Source organism: Microplitis demolitor, chromosome 6 (assembly GCF_026212275.2).
Source record: "Microplitis demolitor isolate Queensland-Clemson2020A chromosome 6, iyMicDemo2.1a, whole genome shotgun sequence".
NCBI classification, from domain to species: Eukaryota; Metazoa; Arthropoda; class Insecta; order Hymenoptera; family Braconidae; genus Microplitis; species Microplitis demolitor.
In genome coordinates this window covers 2,850,013-2,877,655 of record NC_068550.1, presented here as the reverse complement: position 1 = coordinate 2,877,655, position 27,643 = coordinate 2,850,013, and the positions used below count along the sequence as shown (strand labels likewise).

Sequence of the window (27,643 nt, the reverse complement as noted above, 5' to 3'; positions counted from 1 at the left end):
TTTTAAAAGTGAAGGCATTTATTTATTATTTTAAAATCACTAGTAATACACGTGGGTCGATGACGCCGCGGCGCGACCGGAAACGACGCGGCTAAACGTCCCCTCCCCTCATTTTTTTTTTTATATTAAAAAAAAAAAATTTTTTTTCTCACTCGATCTTTTTATACTTTTGCGAACTGAGTAAAGTTTAAAAAAGACTTTGAACTGACGGTCGGAGATTGGCGGCAGCGACATGACAAGTGAAATGGAAAACCATTGGGAAAATAGTGTTGATATAAAGAAGAATAATATAACGTAAGAAGTAAAAAGTTTTTTTTTTTTTTATATATATGTAAAAAAATATAAGAGTAATAATGTATACACAGAGTGATTGAGAGTAACAAGGATAGAAAGAGGAAGAGCGAGATTAAGTGGAAGAAAAAATAAAAATGTCTTGTTCTCCCGCGGGAAAATTTACTGCTGTGAATTTAACAGCCGTGATTTACTGTTTCTCTTTGATCTTAGCAAATAGTCGGGTGGGCTCTGTCACTGATTAAAAGGTTCTCTCGTGTCTACTCAATCGGCACGTGGGAGTGATTTTATTATTTTTTATTAAATTCAAAATTTAAAAAAAAAGATAAATTATTTTATTTGAATTGAACCCGCGGATAATTTGAATTTGAATTAAATAATTTTTAGTGAGGATGTACAATGAAATGTAATGTAGGAAAAAATTAGCGGACCGTTTGAAGTTAAGAGTAAGAATAAGAAGCTAACGCTCGACCGGTAATTGAACCATTTCTTTTACCATTGAAGTTGGTAATAGGGCCTTTTAACGTGGGTCACGCTACACTACAGTGCGCTATAGTACTATAGAGACTTCCGGTCCGAGGCAGGAAGTGAAACACACGTGTCCGGGAGACCGTGTGTGTTCCCATACGAGAACTCGCGTTCTTCCCCTTATACTATCTTTCTTCTTTTTACGGCCGCCGTCTACTTGGCTTTGGCTTGAACTTAAACTCGCGCTTTGGCCAACGTTCAGATTTTCCTGTACAAACGAGCTTCAAATACGGTGTATTAAACTCTGTTGCACCTCTTGTCAATACGGACAGTAAATTTAAAGAAAAGTTATCGGAAGTGACAACTGATGGATAATTTAACCCAAGTATGTATCAATATATAAATATATTTTTAAAAAAAACTGTCACGTATTTTTGGAGAGTAAGAGTCAAAAATACGAATTGTTATTTCAAGAAATAATTTTGACTTTTTTTTTTTTTAACTGATGACGCATTGACTCGACAATGCTCGCGTTCGCCCTTGTCTCTGACATTTATATATATATATATATATATATATATATATATATATATATATATATATATATATATATATATATATATATATATTTTATTATCTCGCTCTTGGTTCGACTCAACTCGGATTAGAAGTTCTCAGTAGCGGATGTCGGCTGTACGGCCTTGAGAATTATTATGAATGAATTTTATTTTTATTTTATTTAATCTGTAAACTTTGAATAGACAAATGGCAAAAGTTAATTATCAGTAACTAAATACAATACTTAATTATAATTGCTTATTATACTAATAATAATAAATTTAATTTTTTGACAATAGGTTTCGCAGAAATATTTAAAATAAATTCCCAATCGATGACTCATAGAGATTTTTGATGACTCATAAATTTAAAATTTCAAAACCGAGAAAGAAAATAAAAAAAATTTTCAAATCCTTGAACGTTGTGACAAAGTGTGTAAGCTAAAGAAGCTTCACAAGTTCATCGCTCCCGCACATGTGCAAACATACGGTGCATAACACAGAGAACACACGAGGAGGCATTCATGCCCTCACTCGTGTTATTGTTGTCGGTTTCGCATTCGCGGACCCTTTGGCTTCCTCTATTCTTATTCTTATTTCTCTTCGCCACCACCAGTCCATCTTACTTCTGATTTCACTGCTTGTAGTCATCAGATATCTAAAATCTCATTTACCTGTGGTAAAAAAAATTCAATTACTTAGAGTAAAAATGAATTGAAATAATTAAAAAAAAACTACAAGGTGCATGAGAAAATAAAATCGGTTGAGTTTGGGACTTGTGTACATCCCGGCGCGTCGATCGCGAGTGGGGAAACATCGGCCACTGGCCGCTCGCGGGTCTGAGGATCGCGGTACGCGAAATAGAGTGAACAAGACACGGGAATAACATAACGTGTTATATTATATAGAATGAAAGAGTAACAAAGACAGTAGAGAATGAGTAAGATAGTGGGGAATGAGACTGGGGGCTTGAGCAGCGTGAGAGCGGGCGCCTCGGTCGGGCCATTTAGTGCACCAGCAATTCCCCTCCCACTTCTCTTACTCGACCTCAACGTTCTCTTACTCCTTAGATATACATATATATTCTCTACTTAACTTTTATCTTTCTCTTTCTATTAAACTCATTCGCTCACTCACTCACTTACTCACTACCACACTAGTATTAAGTGTAGTGTAGTGTAGTAAGACAAGTTAACGCGATAACGCAACGTAAAAGAGTGCAACGAAGAAAGAAATACCGCGAGCGGGACACACAACCGTCTGAGTAGTCGCCGACCGCCATGACAGAACGGAATGCATGAGAACGCGAAGCTACTGACCCTCTCTTGTTACTATACTTCCCTTCCCTCTTCACTCCACTCCTCTCTTACACTCTACCGCATTTTATTTGTATTCATATCCATCGATTCTCAAATTTCGTTCCACTTTATTATTTTTTTTTTTTTTTTTTTTTTTTTTTTTTTTTTAATTCAAATTTAAATTTATTATTAAATTCAAAAATTCCCGCTTTTTAATGTCAATAGAAATTATTTTTAAAAATTTTGATTGGAATCCGATGAATTTTGGGGTTTAAAAAATCAAGCAGGTGCCGAATATCCGGTCATATGTCAATTGGTCACGTAACGGTGGCTTAATCCATTGCTAGTAAATTTATATATTATTTAGATCCATGGACATGAATAATTGGGGTGATGAAAAAGAAGAAGAAAAATTTAAGGAATTGCGGAGATTAAATTTTGATTGATAAGACTGAAAAAAGTATGAAAAAAAGAGAAGAAATGCTAAGACAAGGGGTTCCAGGTTGACTTAATAACATCAAGAGGCTCGTCAGGTCGTTGACTTTTGTTTCTCTTCTTTCTTCGAATCCTCGGGCCCCGGACCCGCAGCAGCGTCGGGGCAAAATTCTCCCTGTTATGTGTGTTGACTACTTGTTCATTTTTTATTATTTTTATTTTTATTATTATTTTTCTCAGATGTATTATGCTGTAGTACAACCACACGTACACTCAGTACGTCTTCACTTTGTGCAGACGGTAAACAACACTTTCTCTACCCCGATCCCTTCTCTGGCGCTCATTCATATCTCACATGAATGCTCTGAGGATTTAAAACATTATGTTTTTTAATAATCTCTATAATTAGAATCCTTGTAGCGCGAAAAATTTTTTAATATCAATTTTATGGGAATTTCCAGTTATGCATCATATAGAAATTCTGCCAATTCAAATTTTCCCGCGTAATTCAAATTTTTTAAATTTTGAATGCGTGCTGATAACTTTTAACTGTTGAAAAATAAAAAAGCGCCCAAGTCGGTCGGTATTTATGCTGAAAAAAAAAAAAAATAGATGCGATGAGAAAAGGTGTTAATTAGAGCGGCGAACCTTGGAGTCTATTAACACTACCTTTTATTTTATTTTTTTTTATTTCTTCCTGTTGGTATAATTATTATCATTACTGTTAATATGATTATGATAGCGGTGGTTCTGTTGAAATGAATCTCTGGAATTTTATTAAATGAGTAGAGGATGATTATGAGACCGAATAAGACTAAAGACTACTCTACTTCGTACTCTACACTAGTGTTGTGATTCCTTCGAAGCAGTCAACTAGAAACTATGAATGAGTGTCTTTACCTTCTTTCACTGTCCCGTTTTTTTTTCTTCAACACTTTTTTTTTTTTTGTTCTTTCTTTCTTTTTATATTCTTCTTTATTCCTGCGTCTCACACCCCCGAGTTCACCATCACTTGCCACGACGACCCGTTAGTCAGGCGCTCGACAAATATTTGCCCAGATTCAGGGCGGCTGTCCTCGTAAATTAGAAAAAGACTCCCGACTGAATTCCTCATAATAATTCAACAGAATTCCACTAAAAAATAAATTCTTTACCTAAAAATTTTATCTTACATTAAATTTTTCTGCAAAAAAAAAAAAAATCATTTTTAAAAATTACAAACATGAAAGTCAATTCGCGGAGAGTGAGCGCGTTAGAGTAGAGTAGAGTGTGGGGTAAGTGGGGGCAGTGGCGATGTCCTAGCGAAGGTCACGGCCGGGAATGCGGTTTGCGTTGGTCGGTCCAAAGTGGCGAGCTTCTCTTCCTTGTCTCCTCTCACGGCATCAACTGCTCACCCTCTTCCTCACTCACTTACTCTCTTATCTTTATCTCCTTGTTGCGTTTGCTTCGGCGCAGACTGCAGAGGAATGCGCCAAATGCACTGACCACCGTCCCGTCCTACCTCATCCTCATCCACTTGTTTACTTCTTCTTCCATACCAAGACTCTTCTCTTCGGCCGTTCCTCTCTATTTTTTTTTTTCTTCATCTCGCTGCCTCACCAGTGTTTATTCCTCCTCCTCGTCTTCATCCCAGCTTTAAAGTACATTCACTTGCAAAATTTTACATCAAAACTCTGTCATACTTAATCCAAAACAAACTATTAATTTCATCATACCGCATTTTTTTTTCTCATTAAATAAAAAATCAAAAATTAATTACCGTCATCACAAATATCTAAATAAGTGAGGGTAAAAAACGTGTATCTACTATTAAGAAGGGGTAGTTTGGGGATTGTTAACTCACGTCAGTATGAAAATTTTATTGGTAGGGATACCGTAGTCTCACCCTACAAATCAATACTTTTCTCTTTCTCTTTTGGGTTTACAGTACACATATATGGATACAAAAACTGTGGCAGTAATGGTGGGACATTCTTCGAAAAACGTGTCACCCACCGGCCCCAATAGTTATCTCGCAGCTGCACACGCTCTCGCATATGTCGTGCATCTTAAACCGCCTTTTCCTAATGCACTATTCTGCTCCAATACATATTACTATTACTAATAATATATACATATATAAATTTTCCCTCGTTTTTGACATCCACACCCATACAACACACCCCTAATCCTATTTTCTTAATGTCACGTACATTTTAACATAAATCATTCCTTTAAATAAATCATCCAGCAATTCTAATTTATCGAAAAATAAATTCTACAAGAATAATAAAATTATCATCATTAATAATAATAAAAAAATATATATATATACAATGTATAAGAATAGTATGTAGGTATAGTAGGATATAACATGGTTCAGTCTATCGAGTATCGTGTAGTATAAAATACTGATAGGGTGGGGGTAGTTCATTCAGTGGCGAGTGAGTAAAGATTTAGCGCATGCGCTTAATCCATTGGCTCGTTCTTGGCGTACACACGCTACTCACGTTGATCCCACACCACGCGGTACGGGGCCACACAGACGTCTCTCCCCTTGCTCTCTCCCCGTTCTATCATCGTATCATGTATATTACAGACGCACACACAACACAACTCACACACAATCTATCCATCTCTCACACTTCCACTCTCTCATTTACTCTTTTACTTTGGATCCCAATACAACGCTGACACTCGACGGTTACGCGAGAGTGAACATACACGTATACAGTCACGTACTAGATGTTCCCCCTCATTCCTCATTCCTCTTACACAACCATTCCATTCCATCTTTATCATTTTCTCTTCCTCACTCTTTCATTTCCCCTTATATTATACTTACACACATACCGTATCATTACTACCGTACACTCGCACAGATGGCACCACCATTTCTCAATATAACGCACATACAGTGCGACGACCGAGTGACTGAACTGCTTACGACCACACAAACGTCATTGTCATTGCAGTATAAACAATTTGAAAATATCTCAACAAAAAAAATTTTTTTACTCAAATGTCTCTTTCTACTTTAGATAAAAAATTCAAACAAACTTATCAAAGAATAATTTTTAAAAATACATAGACATATGTGTGTGTTGCCCAGTTTGTTTATAAATTTGAATAATTAATTTTAAAAACTTTCAAGTACCAAGTTGTTTACATCTTAACCAAAGGACCACCCGGTTCTATCGTATGTAGAGAGAAACTGCGCATTAACCCCTCTACTTTTAAAACTGGCCTCCAGTGCATTATAGCTTCTAAGAAGTGGTAACAGCAGCCACACTGGCCACACAATACATAATAAAATATATAGTAAACCAACAATCTGTTCTCTTCTCTCCTCATTTCTTCTCTGTTTATTACAACCAATCTTTTGTTCTCAATGCAGTTGATGCTGCATTTCCCAATGATCTTTTTTAAAAATTATCAACAACAAACAGTTTACCGCCTACGATAAAATTAACAACATAAGTATATATACTTGGTGGTATATATCAACTGTTGACTTAACCGGTAACTCCTAGAGCTCTGCCTACGCACTGCGTATTCCGATCGTCTAGTACAACAGTCTGTGTACTTGGATATATATATGTATGTATGTATACCACACGGTAGAATGCACTTTGACGTTATACTCAGTGTGTATCGAAACACGATGAGGGAGCAACCAGGGGGACGCGTTAACGCGGCGGCGTTGCATTCTCCTACGGTGCATTGACTTTCAGCTTGTTCGTCGTTTCTTTTTCTCTCCTTCTGTACAATATCCTCATCCTCTTTATCCTTGTTCTCTTCTTTAGCTTCTTATATATATATATATATATATATATATATACCTCTATAGCAAAGGTGCAACTGCCTTGTGCCACAACACAACATTCCTTATGGTCCGAGGACCCTTTTGCTCATACTAACAACTGTCGTTTCGCGCCATTTTTTATTTTGTCATTAGTTATTTATTTAAAAATTCAAATCCTAAAATAAGTAAATGATAAAAATAGAGGATTTAAAAATTTGAATGAAAAAAAAAAAAAAAAATATATAAATTTAAATTTAAATAATAAAGAGAAAGCGAGTGGATTAGCAAATTTGAAGGTTTATTTACTCAGCCCTGACACAAGTTTTAAGTATTATAAATTTTGGAGAAACTTTTGTCTGTTGGCTTGTCAAATTCAATGACTATTGGCCTCGGATGGCTCGAAATGGATTTACTTGGGTTTATTTTACTTTATTTTACATGAACATAGACACTGGGAGTTTGTATTGTGTTGTCTAGGTATATATATTGCGACCCCACCGAGATTTACTCAGGGCTGTTTCGTGTGTATTAGCTTCGGGTGGTAAGCCGCTGTAGTATTTTCCTCTCTCGCACCTGTCCCGTACTCCAAGCGGCTTCTATTGATTTATAGTTTTCCAAACGACCACATTCTTCTCTTTTTTTCCCCAAAAACTTATCTCGTGTCCTCATTTATGCCCCTATATTCCGCCCTTGAGCTACAGGTATACGTTTTATGGAAATGTAAAAATTTTTTTTTTTTTTTTTTTCTAAAAGAATTTTTATTTTTTTGCGATACACAAATTTTTCATAAAAATAGACTAGTAAATGACAGATGTCTAGTTCTCTAATTTTTGTTCTCTAGTTGATTATTATTTGTAACAACACCTGGCAATCGACAGATGAAAAAGATGACTCGTATAAACTAGTCTTTTGTAAAAATGACTTTTACAAATTGATTTTTTTTTTGTATTTATAATTTTTCAAATTTTTGAAAATTTTAGTGTTTAATTGTTGTTATTATTATCGTTTTGTTTGGACGATGTGTGGGGTAGATTAAGGGTCTTCTGGTTTTACATGGCTTCGATCGAATTTCGGGGAATTATCGATTAGTTTACTACTGACATGACCGAAGCCACTGTGCCACTGTTACATTATTAATAACATAAATTACTCTAGCTTTACAATGTATTAAAATATATATATTTATATTGTATACAAACTTATTTTTATACGCAAACTTTATTGACTCTGAAAGTTTTATTTTTATTTATTTTTTTTCCATACAAAAAATTAATTTTTAAATTAGGAATTCATAAAAAAAAATTTTAATTCAACTTCTTCACAATAAAAAAAAAAAAAATGATAAATTTTTATTAAATAATTAATTAAAAAATTAATTATTAAGATTTAAATGCTCATAAAAAATTTTAAGATGTCAAAAGATAGAGAAAAATATAAAAAATTTTGTACTGGATTTAAAAATGATAAATAATTAATTGTATGAGTTAATAAAAAGTTGTTAAGATTAATAATAAAATAAATAATGATAATATGCAATAAAAATAGGGCCTACTGTATAAAAGGGTTTGTATGATTAAACGGCGATGGGCATTAAAGTAAAAAGAGACCGCGACGTCGCGAGAAATCCGCGCGCGGCCATGTTTGCGCGGGTGTCGTAGGCGTGGCGTAAAGACATGGAAGCACGGCATACTCGTCCGCGACTCATGTTGTCGTGTGTCTCCCACTCTAATGATTGACTGACCATGTAGGGGGATCTACAGCCAATCCTCGGGCTTTATTCGACTTACTTCTCCCCCACTACTCGGCTATAAAAATTTTAACCCCCGTTTTGTTGATGATGATAAAATACACTAAGTGGGGAATTTACTACGCATCTACTTACGTCGCAATAATTTCTTTGAGTTTTTCTATTGCCTTCCTAATATCTAATACAGGCCAGCATTTTTTTTTTTTTTTTTTTTTTTTTTTTTTTTTTTTTTTTTTTTAATACTCATTTTTAAAAAATTTAATTTTGCCTCAATGTTCACTTACTCTGCGGTAAATTTTTTTTTAAATAATTTTTACCAAAACTGAATAATTGTATAATTTTTTTTTGGATTAATTTTAAATTTATTTATTAATTATTATTTTTTTTATTTGTTACAGACAACTTGTTGGACGAATATTAGTAGAAATATTCCGTGGCGCTATAGACAATGGAACGGATTTAAATGTCACGGAAGTAATGCAACCCGTCCACAAATTAGTCCACGACACAGGTGAGTTTTTACGTTAAAAACATAAATTATTATTTTTCCCCTAAAAAAAATACAACCTAAATATTTTCACATGTAATTATATATAATTATATATATATAAAAAAAATAATAAAATAAAATAAAAATCAACAGTGACAGTTGAATAAAAATAATAAAATAAAACAGAAAATGTTTAAGAAATTACAGCGATAAAATAAAATGATAGTTTTTTTTTTTTTAACGGAAATAAAATACAGCGGCACGCGTTAAAAATAAAAAACAAAAAAAAATAATGAACATTACAGGATAAAAACTTTGTTCATTATATTGCCGCCGTGAATCTCTGCATCCTCTAGATCTTTGCTTATAATCCCGCTCCTTTTCGTAGCTTTCAAACAGGAAGCAAAAATCTCAAGCTTTTTTTTTTATTTATTTTTATTTTGGCTTTAAAAAATATATGAATAATTAATTACAACAGCATTTTGGTGATTTTAATTATAATTTAAAATTTAATTTTAATTTCCGCATTTAAAAAGGATTGAAATTAATTATTTTGTCAGTCCTTGTTTTATTTTTACACTTTGTTTTTGTACTTACACTATTTTTTTTTTTTTAATTGCACTAATTTTTTTATTCGATGAATTTTTTATTTTTTTTTTTAATTAAAATAATTGAGACGAATAATAAATATTTTTAATTGCACTGCGCACAAATAATTAAAAAAGATGCAATATAAATTTAACGAGTTGCATTTTTAAATAAATAGTAAAATAATCGTTTAGTGGTAATTAATTTATCACATATATAATAATAATAATAAATATAAAAATACTTTAAAGCCAAAAATGGTAATGTCGGATCACTATCGCTGCATATAAAGGCACGCGTGTCACCGGAAATGTAGTACGAGTGCGTTAATGTAAAAAAAAAAAATTCTGACAAAATAAGACGAGTGTATATTTATAAATAAAATAAGCATATGGACCCCCATGGTTTACTTTAACATTTCTTTTTAAATTTAAATTACCCGCCATTGGTACGTGGTTTTAGTGACTTTCATTTCATCAATTAATCAATTAATAATTAAATGTATGAATATAGAAGTATTGATATTGGTGGCGGTGATTATATTTCAAGTGATTGATCATTAAACAATAAAGTAAAATGAATAAATCTTACGTTACATCCGGAGAAAAAATAAATTAGGGAGAGAAAAAACGATAGTCGTATTTTTAGTTCAACTTCCTTTCATGGTTAGGGAGAGTAAGAAAACGCATCTTGGGTCCCCGTGACACGTGCCAGCTTCTGTCCCAACTACAGCTACATTACATACTCATCTTTTCTAAAGCAAATCCAAAAGAAGATACAAGGGCGGAAGAAGGATCACCCTCATGTCTCATGTCTTGTAATTTCTTACTCTTGCTACTGATGCTGATGAATATTTTTGGATCCCCTGCGAACTCTTTAACGCATTGCTATTTTTTTCCCACAAACTTTTAAAATACTTATAAATTTTTAACGATTATTTTCAATGCATTTTTTAATTTTTTATTCAATTGTCGTGTAATTTTTTTTGTAACTTAAATAATTTAAAAAAAAATATATATAGTAAAAATATACCATATGTATATTTTTATTTTTAGTAGAGTACTAATAAAAAAAAAGGAAATGTAAGATAAGACATGATGATTGATGTTCATAAGCTTCTTGTAGTGTAAAGAGCACAGAAGCCAACAAAATCTCTTTTAAGAGAGAGAGAGAGAGAGAGAGTAAAGAGAGTACAGTAATAGAGTTTAGAATTGAGTTTGTAGTTAATAGTTGAGTAAAACTATCGGAAGAGCAACAGCCGTAGAAGCAGGAGTAAGCTGCAGGATGAATCCCGACAGCCGTTCTCGTCATCGTCCTCCCTCCGACAATTGTTGAGCACGCGCGAGTATACGAACCTGGATGTCATATAGGACAGCCTGAACCAGCAGATGAAAATAAAATCAAGGAGAGGAAATTGAGGGAGAGACGATTGAAAAAAAAAGCGGGAAGATGTTTGGCATGTAGCACGTGTGGCATGTCAAGCTGGAGATGCTTGAGAGATAAATTAAATAGAGAGGGCTAAAGTGGAATTTCCATGAAAATTACCCAAGCCGACCAGTCCACGGCTTCGGCTCAGCCATTGGTCCGTTTTTCCTGGAGGGGGTAAGGCCCTTTTTCCAGGCAGCCAAATGCTGAGGAAAAGGTGCTGAGTTGGGCTTCAGTTGCACCCCCGCGCTTGAACAGAACAGTTGTTAGCTTGGAAAAATTCTTACCGTTTGAAAATTCACTTCCTGTTATACTTAGCGTCTATTGAAAGTCAACGCATTTTTTTTTCAATTTTCTCAAATAATTAATTAATTTTTTAACGCGCGAATTCAATGAATAATTTGAATATTTAAATTAATATATAAAAATAAATATATTTTTTTTAAAAATAATATTTCTGCGAAATGGACGCCACGATGGAACTAATCCTGGATAAGTTCCTTAGTAAAAGGTATTTTCTAAAAATAGAAAAAAAAATTTACCTGCGTAGCTTCTTAGTCACTCGCTTGGGTTATTTTACAAGCGCAAACCGTCATAAATAATATTTTATTGTTTCAAAAAAATTTTTATTTTTCAAAAACAGAATTCTTTGAAATGCATTATATTAATATTTTACAGAGATTCTTTTTTTCCAATTTTTTTAGAATCAGCAGTAAGATTGGAATTGGTTGAACAGCTGCCGCACGTCGCTATGATTTGCCAAGAAGCCCCAGACAAATATGGAGATATTTTATCAACTCATCTTATCCACATTATCGTTAGTTTTCTTCAAGATACTGACCAACAGGTTCGTTTTAATATTTTTATTTAATTATTCTCTCTCCAACCATAAAAATGCGTCACCTAATTTTCATCCTCTCAATACTTAATTATATTTTTAAAAAATTAATTAAATTTTAATTTTTTAAATAAAATTAAATTTTTCTGCACAATAGTAATAACTAATTACACCCCAAGCTATCGCAATTACAATTCAAAAAAAAAAAAAAAAAAAATGCGATAATTTAAAAATTTTAATATTTCCTGCGTTAGTATTTTTAATTTTTTTTAAATAAACAAATTAATTAAATTTAAAATATAATATGTAGGTACGACAATCAACTCATACTGCGCTCTTAACATTAATAGAACGTGGCCTCTTGGACAAAAATTCTGTTGAAAATGTCGTTGCACCAACACTTTTAATGATGGGAACACAACCAGCAAAATTGGAGTACATTAATTTTGCAATTGATGTAAGTTTTAATTACTACTATTAATTAAATAGTTTATTAATTTATTTAAATATAATTATGTATTTCTATTAATTAATTAATTTTTAAAAAAATGTACAAGCGAATTCTGTATGAAAGACATGGGTAGTGAGATGATCATTCGACCTTCCACGTCTCACTACCTTGTCTTTCATGTGGCGTTTGTTGGATCATCATGCGTATTTTAAAAAACTATAATTAATTATTAGAAAAATAATTTATTTATAAAAATATTGTAGGTAGAAGTGGGCATGCTTTTGCCGTCAAAGCTGGTGTGTCATAGAGTTAGACTATCACAGCCAGCTTTGATGAGCAAAATTGTGTCCGATGTCATCTAAACCTTATATATGAACCAGTTGAATATATAAAATAATAAATAATTATATAAGTAAATAATTGGAGGTAGCAGTTGATAAAATTAATGAAATTTTACGGTCCGGTACATCAAATTGGTTGTGAAATGTTTTAAATCATATCACAGCCACTTTGATGAGGTCGGCTCGTAAAACCAATCTTCAGTATCAACAGAATTATTATTGATCTACTGCGCTATTAACCTTTAGCTAAAAAAAGTCCATTATTAATAATCATAATTTGTTTTAAATTTATCTTTGTGTTATATTTCAGGTATTGATTGTTTATTTATAAATTTAAGTAGCCAAGGAACGCGATCCAATCGTCAAATTGGTTGTGACGTGTTGCTTACGTTCATATCACAGCCATTTTTGACAAATTGGATCGGTGTTTTAATCACCACCAAAATTCACCATTTAAATTTTAAATATTTAATTAAATAGGACAGGATTTTATAAATTATTTGATGACTGCATCGCTCACAGAGTGGCTGTTGTATGCGACTATAAAGTCATATCACAGCCAGCTTTGATGAGCGTCGCGGCATTCAAAATTCAAGACAATCCAGGTTAATCAACGTCATCAATCTTAACATAAACAAGAAATATCATCAGTTATAAATTATAATATTATTTTAACTTTATGTTATATTATGTTATTTATTTATTTACCTTTTTTATAATATCGCCATAGTATAAAAATGAATCCCGATCAGTTCCGAATACGGAATATTGCTACACCGGTGAACGACCTTGTTGTTTGTAAGCGTTCTTCAAGGCCCTAACCGGTGCACTGGCCTCCTTCTCCGCGGCAGTGAGTTACCGCCAGCAGAGAGCTGATCCAGAAGAAGAATATATATAGATATGTTTTGTACCTAGACCAGCAATACCTCTTTGAGTATAGAATTAAAGAAACAGTTGATCTTTAAACATGGATCGAGTTAGATTTCCTTGGAAACGACCTTCCTCACTTGACCAAGTCTTTCAATTTGCTGGACACTGACTAACCATCGTATTAAATATTTTTCCCACGTTCTCAGTGATATTTTTTGTCACGACAATCAGCATCATGCAAAGGATTAATCGACTGTCTTGCCCATCAGAGTGGTTGTGATGTGGTACATTTTTACTCATATCACAGCCAGCTTTGATGAGCGAAACGGTACGATAAGAACCACCATCACGTCACCACTCCCTGTTTTTTTATTTTTGTTTAAATTCATGTATTTATTACGGGTGTGCGAATCGGGTTCGAATTGAATCGAATAATTTTAATTTTCTAACTCTCAGTTTTAGAATTATCCGAAAATTTTTTAATTATTTGAAATTTTAAATTACGCGATTCAAATCAACAAAAATATCATCAATTTTCAAATATTCAATTTTTATTTGATAGAGAGCTTAGTTTTTAAAGTAATCAAAAATAATTTTTTTGGATTCGTGTCTGAGTTCTATTACCGTCTGAAAAAAATTTGAATCATTGGAAAAGATAATTCAAATTTTTAAATCATAAGAAAATTTTCAAATCCGAAAATTTATGAATTATTCGTAAGTTCAAACTATTCGCACACTCACTATTTATAAATTTTATTTATGATTCAATCTGATGCAATTGTGAAAAAATTTGAAATCCTTTCTTTGATAAATTATTTATTTGTAATTATTTTTTTGACTTCGCAGGGAATGAGCAAAGTTGCTTCTATACTCGAACCTCAAACAGCAGAGAGACTTTTTTTACAACGTTACCTGTCATTATGCACAGACATTAATTTCTTTATACGTAAATTATGTGCGATACATTTTGGCGAATTTTCAACAGCGATGTCTAAAGAAACAATGTATGACATATTGGTAAGTGTTATTTTATTTTTTATTTCAATATTGATTACAAGTAAAAGTAAAAATGTTGAATTAACGTTACAGCTGCCGGCGTATATAAATTTATGCAAAGATCCAGTTTGGACAGTAAGAAAATCATGCGCAGAAGTGATAGTATCAGTAGCCTGCTGTGTCCCGATTGAATTACGTCGTACAACATTGTCCACGATATTAGCTAGTCATCTAGAAGATGAGTCCAAGTGGGTTAGATTATCAGCTTACCAAATGCTTGGTCCTTTTATATCAACCTTTGCTAAGAAATTCACTGGAATTGCGTATAATCATTACGGTGAACTCATACTTACAGACCAGCATGGTACTGAGCTCAGGTATAACATGTATGTATGAGTATGATTTTTTTTTTTTTTTATTTTTTTTTTTAGTGTGAAAAATTTTTTCTTTTACTCCAATGATTTATCGGATGTCAAATTAATTAATTTTAAATAATTGAATTTGATTAACTAAAATAATTTTTTTTTTATTCACCAGGGTATCTTTTGCTGGTTCAGGTGAGTCGGCGATGTCATGTAAATCAGCATCAGACGAAGATTACGACCAAGACAACGAAATGATGAACAACACTATGTCTGGGAACAACCAAGAAGACAACGTAGACAAATGCCGAAGGAAAATGGGTGGTAGAAGCAAAATATATCAAAAAATAGTAGCTAAGGAACGCGCTGCTAACTTACCCAAGAAGCAGTGGAGCAGCTTGGGTTCACTAAATAAAACATCAAATTACGAAGATTCTGCTGATGAAGATCACCATCAATTCAACTCATTTCTCTACTACTACATACCCCCACCAGATTTACCTCCACTAGACAATGATCTCATTGAAATTAATGCCAATGGTTCATCAGCTGTCGGTGAAAATTTAAAAGACCAAGATGATTCACTCAATGAATCTACGGATGGCAAAATAAAGACAGAGACAGAAGAAACCGAGACTGTAACTGAAACTGGGACTGATACTGATAGAAATTCTCTGGATAATTCCGATACCCCCCGCAATAATACCGACGTTAAACCAAGTAATGAAATTAATAGCAATGATTTTCAGGATAGCAAAGAAATTAAGAACGAAAAAAATAATGAGACTGAAAAAAATCCTTGTTATAAAGATGATAAAGATAACGAACAAGATAATGGACAGTACGAAGATGAAGATAAAGATTTACTAAATAATAGTCAAAACAATTCAACAGACGATTACAAATTGATGAGCGAAACAATAAGTATATCAAATACTTCATTAGATTATAGTAATTTCGAGTCATCAGATACAAAACAACGTAATAATTATTCTGTCAATCCATCAGATAGTGATAATAACCAAACAATAGTACCACAAGAACTGATTAATTTTTTTGTATCAATGGCTGAACCAGAAGCATGGTGGAACTCCAAGTGGAATAACGCCGAAATACCCCGTTTCTGTGCGTTTTATTTTCCCGCAGTTGTCTTAACACTCGGCAAAGAAAACTGGCCAATGTTGAAAACAGCATACGGATATTTATCAGACGCACGTGAATACAAAGTACGTCGTACAATGGCATCAAGTATCCATGAGGTAGCGATGATACTAGGTGAGGAATTATCAGCCCAAGATTTATTGCCTATTTACGATGGATTTATAAAAGATTTAGACGAAGTAAGAATAAGTGCACTGAAACATTTAGCGACATTTTTAAAAGTATTAAAGCCAGCAGATCGCTGTCATTTTTTACCCCGTCTCAAAGCATTTTTATCAATAGACAATGAAAGCAATTGGCGATTTCGCGAGGAAGTTGCTTGTCGTCTACTTGAATCTGTATCACTCTACAGTACCAATGACGTTGCTAAATATATCGCGCCACTGTCATTCCCACTTTTAGTCGACAAAGTTGCCGCGGTGAGACAAATGGCACTTGAACTTGTTACTCAAATAATTTCATATTTGTCAAGCGATGACAGTTTGGTCACAACAATAATACAAGAATTGAGATCAATGTTGACTGCCAGCTCATCGCGTTGGACATGTAGACAAACATTTGCATTACTCTGTGCCTCGTTGATAAGCAAAGATGCCATTAGCGGTGAAAAATTTTCAAGTGAATTATTGCCGTGGCTTTTAGATTTATCATCAGACGTTGTGCCTAATGTCAGATTAGCTGTTATCAGAACACTGACGACGCAAGTTGTTAACATAAGCAATATTCTTAGTGAGGAAGAGGTTGAATTGATAAATAATAAGGTACAAATATCACGGGAAGATCCTGATCGTGATGTCAGAGCAATTGCTGGCGGTAGTGTCGGTAAATATCAGGCATTCAAGTGGCCAGAAGTTAGATCTATTGCTAATGTCAATAATAAAAGACAGTTGGATGGTAATTAGGGGTTTAAAAAATTTTTTTTTCCATGTCAAAACTCATGTCCATGTATCTTCAATTGATTAATTCATTAATTAATACGTATGGAGTTATAATTAAAAAACAAAATCTTTTAATAAATTTAACAGAGCAATTAATTAGCCTAGATTTTGTTATTGTTTTTTAGTGCTCACTATTTTATTTAATAACTGAGTAAATAGTGTAAAAAAAAATTCGTTGACGGATATTATTTGTTTTATCACGAATATAAATATATATTAAAATAATGATAATTATTAATATTAATGATAATAATAATAATCAGCATTTGTATTTAAAGCTCAAATTTAACACGAATTTGGTGATATTTTTATCCAAATCGTCAGACGTTTTAGTGCTAAAATTTTTTACTGCCCATTAATAAAATAAAAAAAAAAAAAGTTGAATATTTAGAAATCGAGCGATTAAATTTTTTCAATAAATAATTAAATTGTTAATTAAGTAAAAAAATTTCTAGGCATTTTTTTAGGTAGCATTGAAAATAAAAAATTTTTTAAAATTTTATAGGCTTTGTAATTCATGAAATTTTTTTGCCGCAATTTTAATCCACGGGTCGGTGAAATACTCGACTGATTCCATTTAAATAAAATATGTAATTTTTTTTTTTTTTTATGTCTTTTTATAAAATTTTCCATTCATTTTTTTTTATTATGAAATAAAATAAAATCGATTTTGTTGTAATAAAGCGTGAATGTGTGACGTGTAAATGTCCATCCGACAGGAAAGATTTGAAAAAAAAAAAAAAAAAAAAAAAAAAAAAAAAAAAAAATGAAAATATGATAATTGTAAATTCTCGTATTGTATAATAATAATAATTAAATAATTATAATTTACAATTGTCCTTGTGACACTGAGTGATAATTACCACAGGATTGTACAATAAAATCAATTAGTGAAGCAAAAAAAACTAAACAATTACAAAGACTTTGTCATATATTCACAGTAAATAAATTTTTAAAAAGCCGCACCGATTATTGTGAATATACTCTGCGTTATTGTTCTAATAAATAAATAAATAATAATAATAATTTGTATAATAAATACATGATGTATTTGATAGCTCAATGAATGCAAGAAAATAAATCTTAATATCGATTAGTAAAAAAGAAATTTAATTAAAAAATAAAATAAAATTCTTTAGTAAATTTATTTATATAAAATTATAACGGTATCTAATAAGTATAAGTATATATTTGTATGTGATTAGTAATTAGAATATTCCGAATAATCTAGCAGGTGCGCAAGCTGGTAATTGACAAGTTTTTTCCTCCATTTCCGTTTCAGCATTTTTGCAATTACGTCTGCAATGACGCCATCGTATTTGTCGTCCCTTACCACAAGTTACTGAGCAACTACTCCAGTCAGTCCAACGCGCCCATTTTTTATTTTTCATTCTGGGTTTTTTACACGTGTCTATTTTATTATCAATATCATTATCGTCATTCATTCTCTTCCTTTTCCTCTTCCTCTTTATTTTTATCATTCTCTCTCTATTTTTTCGTCCTTTCATTCTCATTATCGGTCGTATCATAAACTTGTCAGGTGAATAACTAAAATCACTAGCTATCTTCAATTCCAAATATGTAATTTAAGTTTTTTAATTTAAATTAATAATCAGCAGCAACGGCAACAAATTAAATACATTTTTTTTTTTATAAAAATCGTACCTGAGTGTCTAGATCCTAGAAGATGATGAACGCGCTTCGAATTGCTGATTGCTGGATACCCATGAGAATTACGCCCGGATCTTCGGTTTATTTTTATCGATCCCTCGAGCTCGTCGACCTTTAAATTTATAACAAATATATATATCAACAATTCCTCATATTTATTAAATACTTGTCAAGTCTAGTAACCTTTGAAACAAGATTTGCTGCAAGATCTCGTATTTCTTCAAGTGGCGCCAAAGCTTTTGAATCTCCGGAATTACGTCTCTTGCGTATTTTATTTTTAACTTTATCATGTTTCTTATTTAAATTTTTATCATTTTTACTGATACCACTCTTCGTACACCTCTTTAATTTGCTCTTATCTTTAACTTTATTTACCCGGCTTAATTTATCAACTTTCAAATTTTCTTTCTTCAGTCTCTTGTTACCGGTAATTTTACTCTTGCGCTTCAATCTGAACCCATCTCTCCCTTTCCCATCAGCATGTTCCAGCTTAATATTTTTATTTCTCACATTTCTTTTACCTTTAGCTGATCTTCCGCCAATTTTCTTGTCCGGATCTCCAAATCTTTTCGTCCGAATCAAATTAACCAGCCCCGAATCATCAGGAAAAAAATTCGTTTCCTCAAAGTCATTATCTAAAGCACGGCGTTTTTTTCTCATAACATCATCAGAATTAAATGACAACTGTCTGTCATTGGTTTCCAGTTCGTCAAAATTGTCTTGGTCATTTTCAGCTGCTGGACCAGCGAATGAGTCCGCCAATTTTTTCAAATATTCTGATGATGCCCGCGAATTCGATTCGCCGAAATTATTTTTCAAATTGTTCCGCTTCACGCGGATGTGGTCATAGAGCTGATGAGGTATCGGCCCAAATAATTTTTCAAGATCGACTAGAGATTTGTCTGAATTTATCATCGATTTATCACTGTCAGTATTGATAATATCCATTGATTTATTATTACTATTATTATTTATAAAATTGACGTCATTTAGAGGATTGACAGTTGACTCTGATCTTTTATTTCGATTTGACTTCCGGTGATGCAAATCATAATGACGTTGATGCCGTGAGTTAGAATGCGGATGTAGATGAGAAGTGGCATGATGAGCATGATGACTCTTGGAGTCGACCATCAAACTGATCAAAGAGACGAGCGCCAGACTCCGGAGGTAAATTATTGATGAAAATTTCACCATAACCCAGCGCGATTGACGCACTGATTTTACGGTAACTCCAGCGTGCAAAGAATCTCATTAATCGAAAAAAAAATAAAAATAAAATGTAATTTACGTTCTCACTTAAAACGATTAAATTCCTTGTAAAATATAAATATAATAAATTATAAATATAAAATGATAGTAAAATTTATTTTAATACGTCTTTGATTTAATTATCACAATTGACTATCGGCAAGATAATTTCATGTAATTAATTTTGTTAGTTGTTTTGTTTTATTGTTTTTGTTTTATCTCGAGAAGCGAAGAAGCAGGATTTGAATTAATTAATTAATTAATTTAAGATTTGTTTATTGATATATTTTAGGTTTTTATTAATTAGTTTTATTTTTTTACTCAATAAATATACACCGGCGTCTTCGCTGCCAGTGAGAGGAAATTTTTTTACGTATTTTTATTGCTTTTTATTATAAGTTTATTAAGTTTACGTAAAAAATTATTTATTCTTCTTTTATTTGAGTCATCAAGTAGAGTCAGCTTCCTCGTGCACTTGAACTGATTCCGTTGTTTCGCTTTTTGATCTGAAATAAATTTACTACATAAAAAGTCATTCTTTTTTATATTTATATACATCTTATACTTTTTGTTTATTTTTTTTTTTTTTTTACTTATAAAATTAAATTAAAATAAAACGAGAAGATTAAAATTTTTTTTTAAATTTCAGCTGGAAAATTCAAATATTTAAATTTTAAAAAAAAAGTAATAAATATTTTTTAAAAAATTAAAATTTTCTCGATCCCGTGAGGGTTTAAAAAAATAAACTTAATTAAAAATAACTATTTTAAAACGATTTTCATTAATTATAAATTTTCTTTTATTATTTGTTCTTTTTTTTTTAATTATCGTGTAAAAAAAATTTCGTGCTGTCCCACTTGCTTATCATTTTCCATAAAATAATGGAATGAAACTAATCAACGCGACTGGGGATAATCAATCACAACATATTTAAAAAAAAATGTAGAAAATTGAAAAAACTATAAGTGCAATTTTTTCAAATATTTTTTTTTTATGATTTGCTACTTTAAAAAAAAATCTAAAACTATAAGACGTCGACTAATTTCAGTGTCATAAAAAATAATCAGTTTTTAAATAATAAATATAAATAACTAGTAATAAAAATCACTTGTCTGTTTATATTTTATAAAATTACTATTAAGAACAGGCACTTATTCCATATATATTTCACATAATTATCAAAAATAAAAATGCCGCATAATTTATCCATCAAAATTTCAAATTTTTATATCAAATCGTAGAAAATTTTTTTTATTCATCATCGTAATTAAAAATTCAGTTCAAAAACTCATCACATTTTGTTGAAAATCCCCTCGCGTATAATTTCATATTTATTATTATTATTTTATAATATATATCAGTGATTAGCACCGTGGTAATGAGCATTTATGGCATCGGAATGTTGATTTATAAATAAAATTAAACAATTTATAGGAGCAGCACGAAAATTATTAACTTTACTTAATTATTATCAGTAAGACCCATTTGTCGTTGGACAGCCTCTGAATATTTATCAATCAACAAATAAACAAATGACTCTTTATCTTTATCTTGTAATCTACGCTCAGTCTCTACGCGATTATACCATTGGATTAATTAATTATTAATTTTAAATTGTTATTGTTATCGGAAAAATTTTAATATGCAGCCTAAAGTTTATACAAAAGTAACTATCGATATCTATAACTATCACACTATTTTCATCTAATGACTACATTTATTATTATTATTATTATCATTAATATTTTACTTATTTATTTATTTAAATTTAAATAAAAAATAAACCGTAAATACAAGTAAATTGTGTCCCAGGTTTTTAAAAAAAATAATACGATTATTTTTAAAAATTAATAATAAAAATCCATCATGAGACAGAGAGTTAAGCGACAAAACGCGATTTTGTTCATTATTTAAATTATTTATAATTACAATAAACCGGTATAATATAAAAAATAATAATAATAAAATATATATTTATATATATGTTGATTTACGCGTAAAGTTCAATCATCAATAATTATTAAATCTTTTATCATAAAAACTTTAATCACTTATTTTATAAATCGTATGATAAATAACGTCAAGAAATAATTGAAACTAGAGAAAATAATTCTCTACATATTCTACAGACTCATCGGTTATGGATCACAATACAAAAATACAAATACCAAAATTTTTACTTTATTTTTTTATGGAATAATTTCCATTTCACTTAAATTTTCTTATTAGTCCTTTATTATCATATCAGTATTAATAATTACTCCTCAATTATACCCTTGTTTCGTTCTTATCAGTCCCTCCTCTCATTTGAAAACGTGGATCAGAAAATTCATTGCTAGCTGGTATTAAATAATTTAAATATGTATGCGTTTAAAAACTCCATTGGCCTTTTTTCCAGTGTTAATTATTTGTTTTTTAAAGTAAAAGCTCGATTTTATTTGATCCACGTAACCTTGTGATTTTGTTTTTAAACTATTTTATTATTTATCAATTTTTAATTATCCCAAACGTCAAACTTTTTTTTAAATTTTTTTTTATCCACGTAAATAAAGATATCCGCAAATCGCGATAACGCCCCCGCCGATTATTACGGTACCTATGCCTAGTGTTACGGGCTTGAATATTGACCTCTTGAATTTTTGCCAATTTTCCGTTTGCTGTTGGCGACGTTTCATTTCCCGCACCTGTTTTGCCAGTCGATCTTTCTTCTCTTGATGACGTTGACGTAATTCATTTTTCCTATAATTTAATATTATATTTTAGTATTATTTTATATATTAATATTAATAGTACATGTTCAAAATTTAATGCCACTCATTATCAGACTTTTCATACCCGGAATACTTAATAAATATAATAATAATTATAATAATATCGCATTACACATACGATAATTGTGTACTTTGTAAAAGATACCGTTGAAAAAATTATAAGAATTTTAAAAAAATTTCTTTTTATAAAAAATGAATACATAATTATAAATTTATAAATTTTTGCATACGCCCATTAGGGGTAACGATAATTGATTTTAATTTAATTTCAAATTAAAATCACGAATAAAGATCGAAAATCTAAAATAGAAATTTTTCATTTTTTAGAACTTTGAGGACTAAAAATTTTAAATTTTCATTTATTCTACTTCAATAAAATTCCGTTTAATTTTCTCAGTGTAAGAAAGAGGTCAGAAGAGATTTTCACTTTAAAAATTCCCGAAGCCTAATTATTATAAAATAATCAGCGTGCATTGTCATATTACTTTCTCTAATTATACTATAAATAAATAAACTCACGTGTCTGATGTATCACTACGTGGAGAACTGTCTCTGAGTAATGCATTTTCACTGTCTTCTTCCTCTACCGCGTCGACATTATTTTCGTGTACGTTATTTGAATTTGTGGTCGGTAGTTTATTAATATTGTCAATTAGTATCGGCGGTTCCATGGGTAATGGTTTATTGGGTGGACCAGTTCCATTTTCTAGAAAAAAAAAAACAAATAAATAGACCATTATCTCATTAATGAATTTTTACATCACCAGCATTAAAATTGAAGTCAACTTCACCCTAGTCTTAAATTTTCCTGTTTAATTCTTTCCCACACAATACACTAATTAAATTTATTAATTAAAAAAAAAAAAATTACCATTTTCAGAGACAGGACTCGGTGTCAAATCAGACATCATACTTCTTGTAAGACTGTCACCCCGTGGTGGAGGTAATGGTGGCGGCTCATCGTCTTCTTCTTGAGATGAATTCATGATATCGTTGTTTACAACATCGTAATGATTTATTATTTCAATGCCATCATCCAGATTCTACAAACAAAAAATTTAATTTAATTTAATTTCAAAATTATTATTACTTTGTAGTACAAAGCTTTTAAAAATTTAAAAATTTTTCTGAATTAAAAGCAATGTACTGATAATTGGTATTGGTTATCACGTTATTTGATGGCAATTGTTTAGCTCCTTCAATAATTGCTGCATATGAAAACCGAAGTTGATCTGGTGTTTGAATCAATCCCATGCGCGATCGTCTCATTTCTAGTAAAACTTCTTTGACATTTACTGAGTTCAATCCATTTTCTTCAATCTATTTATTAATTATTCATTATTGGTAATTTTTTAAAGCAGAGTATTGATAAATTAGAGTGATTACTGACCAAAACAAGGCAAGTATCCACGAGACAAAATGTCCCAGAGCGACCGATTCCAGCGGAGCAATGAACAATAGGCGGCCCGACATTTGAATCGAGAGCGCCGGATTTTCTTACGTCAACTAAAAACCGTAAAAATGCTACTGGACTTTGGGGTACTCCGAAATCTGGCCAGGTGATGTAGTGGAAATGCAAAATTTCTCTGCTTTGTTTTGTCTCAAGGTCCGTCAATCTTAAATATTAAAAGATATTTATAATAATTGTAATTTATATTTATATATATGATAAGGAAACAATTGTGATTATAAGTAATTGTGTAATTGTAATAAATGTCAACGGAAAGATTATCGCGATATAATTGAATACCAAGATCAGTGAGGTCGAGATTTCCCAACATCTTATCAATTTCTCGTTAGTTGACATCACGAGTATAATTATACTTATATATGTTTCTAGTAATTATGTATTTTAAAATAATAATTACCTTAGTGTACTGGTTGTATAGTGAGAGGTTTCGATTTTCTTAACGAAGTCAACTTTTAAATTAACATCCGAAAATGTCATTGTGCTGTTGGAGCCACCGAGTGGCCAATATTGATGGCACTTTACTTGTTCTTTCTCAATTACTTTATTCAGCATGAGGATGGCCTTTGAATTTTGCTCCCAAACCATCAGCCAGAAGTGTCCAGCTGTACATGGCAATGGTCCTTGAGTTAAAATATATTGTCGGTGTGCTTTTTCCATCTACAATTAATAAAATTATCAATGATTAGTTAATTAAAAAATAAAAAATCACCTAATTTTTGAAGTTTTACTCTTTTTCTTTATTTCAAAAAAATTGTTTTGTTTTCTTTTGCTTGTATCTTTGAAACAATTGAAAATATGTAAAAATTTAAAGAGATCATTTTTATAGAAAATTAAATTCTCTACAAATTTGTACCTTATCAGTTTTTACATATCTTCAATATTTCAATAGATATCAGCGTTTTTAACTAGAAAAAAAATTTCAAAAAAAATTTATAACTTATTTTTTTACTGGAACTTAAATCTTCTATATCTTTTGAAATATCAAAAATATGAAAAAATCCAAAGAGGTCATTTTTGTAGAGAATTTAATTCTGTACAAAAATGGTCTCTTTGGATTTGTTAATATTTTTGATATTTCAAAAAATATCAGCGTTTAATTAAAATATTTTTAAAAAAATCGAATTTATCTTCAATTCAAATGAAATTTATAATTAAATACTCAAGTAATTAAACAATAAATCAATTAAATAATGAATTTACCTTAACAAGATTCGCATTAATATAATCACAAGAGCCTCTTTTCAAAATGACTCTCGTATGATCATAAGGCGCAACATCTCTGTACCGATTAAGATTTTTATTTTGCAATTTTTTCGATTCATTGCACGAGTAATCGTAATTACTCGACTCATTACGAATGTGCTGTAACAATAATTATTAAAAATACATTAATTAGTTACCAGACCACTTAAACAAAGGTATATTAACATTAATATTAACACATAAATCTAAATAAAAATAAAACAAAAGCATCTACAGTACGAACATATATAAATATATATGAATATAAATAAGTTATTGTTTAGTTTCTCGAAAAAAAATTAACAAGAGAACAAAACACTAGTGTATTGTATATTCTTGGCAATTATTACAATCATATATTATTAACACCCACGCAACCGGACATAGAGTTAAAAATTTTGTTTGCTTGCGATGAAAATAATTCACGTAATTTAATTAAAATTTACAATTATAATATATCATTATTTTCATTCATTAATTTTCTCTCTCTCTCTCTCTCTCTCCTATTATTATTTTTTTTTATATTCAATTATTTATGAGTCATTGGAATCAACGGCATTAAAAAGCTAAAAATATAACACGGGTGTAATTAACCAGTTGATGTCGTATTATTTACGACTCATTAATCATCCGAGTAGAAAATAGTTTGTTTTAATTTAAATTATATATATATATTTTTTTTTTCTTCATGTACTATGTACACATTATATATATTTATTTTTAAAAAATGAGTGTAGATGTAGCAGACATCAGACAAATTTAAAATTATCATTAATATAGTAAATAATTAATGAAATGAAATTTTTAAAAAATGCGCATTTTAAAAATTTTTGAATTAATAAGTGCATTTTTTTATTATTTATAATTTTAAATTTATCTGATATCTGCGACATTTACTCATAAATAAAATTTAGCCAGAATTCGGCTGGGCAATTTTTTAAAATTTTTAAATAAATATATAAACGTAAATAAAAATTAGTGCGCGCTTTTTTTTAAATTTCATTATTTTATTTATTTATTTATTTATTTAAAACATAAAGTGTCTCATATCTACGACACTCATAAAAAAAGTTAATAAATAATTGACTTAAAAATTTAAAATCCAATTTACTGTTGACCTGTAATTGGATTTCTGACAATGAGATTATGGATTCGCGATTATAGATTCAGATTTAAATTCAAGATTTATATTACAGTGTACAGTAGCTGGAATTTAATTAACTTGTTACTGAAAACAAAATAAATTAACAATTCAATTTAAAACGTTTTTGATTATTAATTATTTATTAAATAAAAATATACTTGTTATTATAAATTAATTACTGATGACTTTTAAATACCTGGTATAAAATCGCCCAAGCTCCTTTTGAATTTATCTCCAGAAATTCAGTCTCGACGTTGCTGACGGCGTCCCTCGTTTCTGTGCTCATCCTGACTGAGTTTAACTCCAATTTAATTGCTGATGATTTTTTAAAAATTTATTTATATAATTTTAAAAATATAATTACTATTATTATTTAATTCCTTTGTGAAAAATTACCTCGTGTTGATTATTTTCACCAGCAAAGTCAGGCAAGTGTGTCGGTATTTATAATAATCGTAACGAAACACCCGAAAACTACGAGGAGTAAAAAATAAAAAAAAGATAAAACATAAAATAAGAATAAAAAAAAAAAAAAATTCGTGGAGCCGAGAGCTCTTTTGGAGCAACTTCAAGGATTTGCTCGGCCTTTGGCCATAAGAAATTGTCACTTGCCAGCCGATTTTACTTAATCCAATAAATTTGTGTCAAATTTATTGAACTCGTCGTCGAGGTCCTGCCTCGTTTTATATTTTTATTTAAGTATCGGTTAAACTGTAAGCAGTCCTGGGAATTACAATGTAATTCGTTAATTAACACAACCGACATACACTATGCACACTTACGTGTCTGTATTGAGGCTATGGGCTATAAAATGAAATATCTGGAAAGTGAGAAGCTGAAATGCTTAAAAAATATCACTGGACGACTTTATGGAGGCTAGAGAGAGGAATGAGATGCTGCTGCCTCTGGTGAATTTTTGGTTAAAAATTTAATTCTTGAAGAATCTGACAGGCCGGTTGATGATAATACTTCAGGTTTTTATACAACTGACAGTAATTATTTTTTTGAATAAAAATTTGACAGGTAAAATTATTTCGTATAGATTTTTTTCAA

General features: G+C 30.7%; 3 protein-coding genes across 10 annotated transcripts in view; 1 reads left to right on the top strand and 2 right to left on the bottom strand.

The window, feature by feature from the left end:
* The window catches only part of LOC103577340 (serine/threonine-protein phosphatase 4 regulatory subunit 1), a 67,033-nt gene extending 49,220 nt beyond the window's left edge, over positions 1-17,813 (top strand). For 4 of the 6 annotated variants that reach the window (XM_008557938.3, XM_014442135.2, XM_053739766.1 and 1 more), the window contains 6 exons: positions 8,979-9,091; positions 11,788-11,930; positions 12,232-12,378; positions 14,430-14,600; positions 14,673-14,965; positions 15,117-17,813. In XM_008557938.3, coding sequence (XP_008556160.1) covers positions 8,979-9,091; positions 11,788-11,930; positions 12,232-12,378; positions 14,430-14,600; positions 14,673-14,965; positions 15,117-17,004 — 2,755 coding nt within the window. In that variant the 3' untranslated portion in view covers positions 17,005-17,813. Of the gene's footprint in view, positions 1-188; positions 295-8,978; positions 9,092-11,787; positions 11,931-12,231; positions 12,379-14,429; positions 14,601-14,672; positions 14,966-15,116 lie in introns of those variants that run through there. The other 2 variants (XM_008557939.2, XM_008557937.3) reach the window with 2 other exon arrangements.
* Positions 17,814-18,390: 577 nt separating this feature from the next.
* Positions 18,391-20,003, bottom strand: LOC103577339 (uncharacterized). Of its 2 annotated transcripts, XM_008557935.3 has the most exons (3): positions 18,895-20,003; positions 18,706-18,823; positions 18,391-18,605 (listed from the first exon to the last, which is right to left on the bottom strand). In XM_008557935.3, exons 1-3 carry the CDS (start codon positions 19,906-19,908, stop codon positions 18,598-18,600), a joined length of 1,140 nt encoding a protein of 379 aa, XP_008556157.1. In that variant the 5' UTR covers positions 19,909-20,003; the 3' UTR covers positions 18,391-18,597. The 2 variants fall into 2 exon arrangements, with proteins under 2 accessions (XP_008556157.1, XP_008556156.1); XM_008557934.2 differs by having other exon boundaries at positions 18,391-18,823.
* A 62-nt stretch (positions 20,004-20,065) lies between these two features.
* Positions 20,066-27,463, bottom strand: LOC103577338 (tyrosine-protein phosphatase non-receptor type 1). Of its 2 annotated transcripts, XM_008557932.2 has the most exons (11): positions 27,373-27,463; positions 26,987-27,064; positions 26,787-26,905; positions 25,405-25,566; positions 24,602-24,861; positions 24,124-24,349; positions 23,904-24,053; positions 23,605-23,776; positions 23,253-23,439; positions 22,559-22,701; positions 20,066-20,468 (listed from the first exon to the last, which is right to left on the bottom strand). In XM_008557932.2, exons 3-11 carry the CDS (start codon positions 26,874-26,876, stop codon positions 20,332-20,334), a joined length of 1,527 nt encoding a protein of 508 aa, XP_008556154.1. In that variant the 5' UTR covers positions 26,877-26,905; positions 26,987-27,064; positions 27,373-27,463; the 3' UTR covers positions 20,066-20,331. The 2 variants fall into 2 exon arrangements, with proteins under 2 accessions (XP_008556154.1, XP_008556155.1); XM_008557933.3 differs by having other exon boundaries at positions 20,325-20,468; positions 22,591-22,701; positions 26,987-27,455.
* Between the last annotated feature and the right edge of the window lie 180 nt (positions 27,464-27,643).

Bases quoted from the DNA above. Each gene is read 5' to 3' on its own strand.
- LOC103577339 (XM_008557934.2), bottom strand. From the start codon at position 19,908: ATGGTGAAATTTTCATCAATAATTTACCTCCGGAGTCTGGCGCTCGTC. The intron at 18,824-18,894 runs GTTACTAGACTT...ATAAATTTAAAG, and splicing joins CAGCAAATCTTGTTTCAAAG to GTCGACGAGCTCGAGGGATC.
- LOC103577338 (XM_008557932.2), bottom strand. From the start codon at position 26,876: ATGAGCACAGAAACGAGGGACGCCGTCAGCAACGTCGAGACTGAATTT. The intron at 23,440-23,604 runs GTAATTTTTTTT...TTTTTTTTCTAG, and splicing joins GAGTCCTGTCTCTGAAAATG to AAAATGGAACTGGTCCACCC. The intron at 22,702-23,252 runs GTGAGTTTATTT...ATTAAATTATAG, and splicing joins CGTAGTGATACATCAGACAC to GAAAAATGAATTACGTCAAC.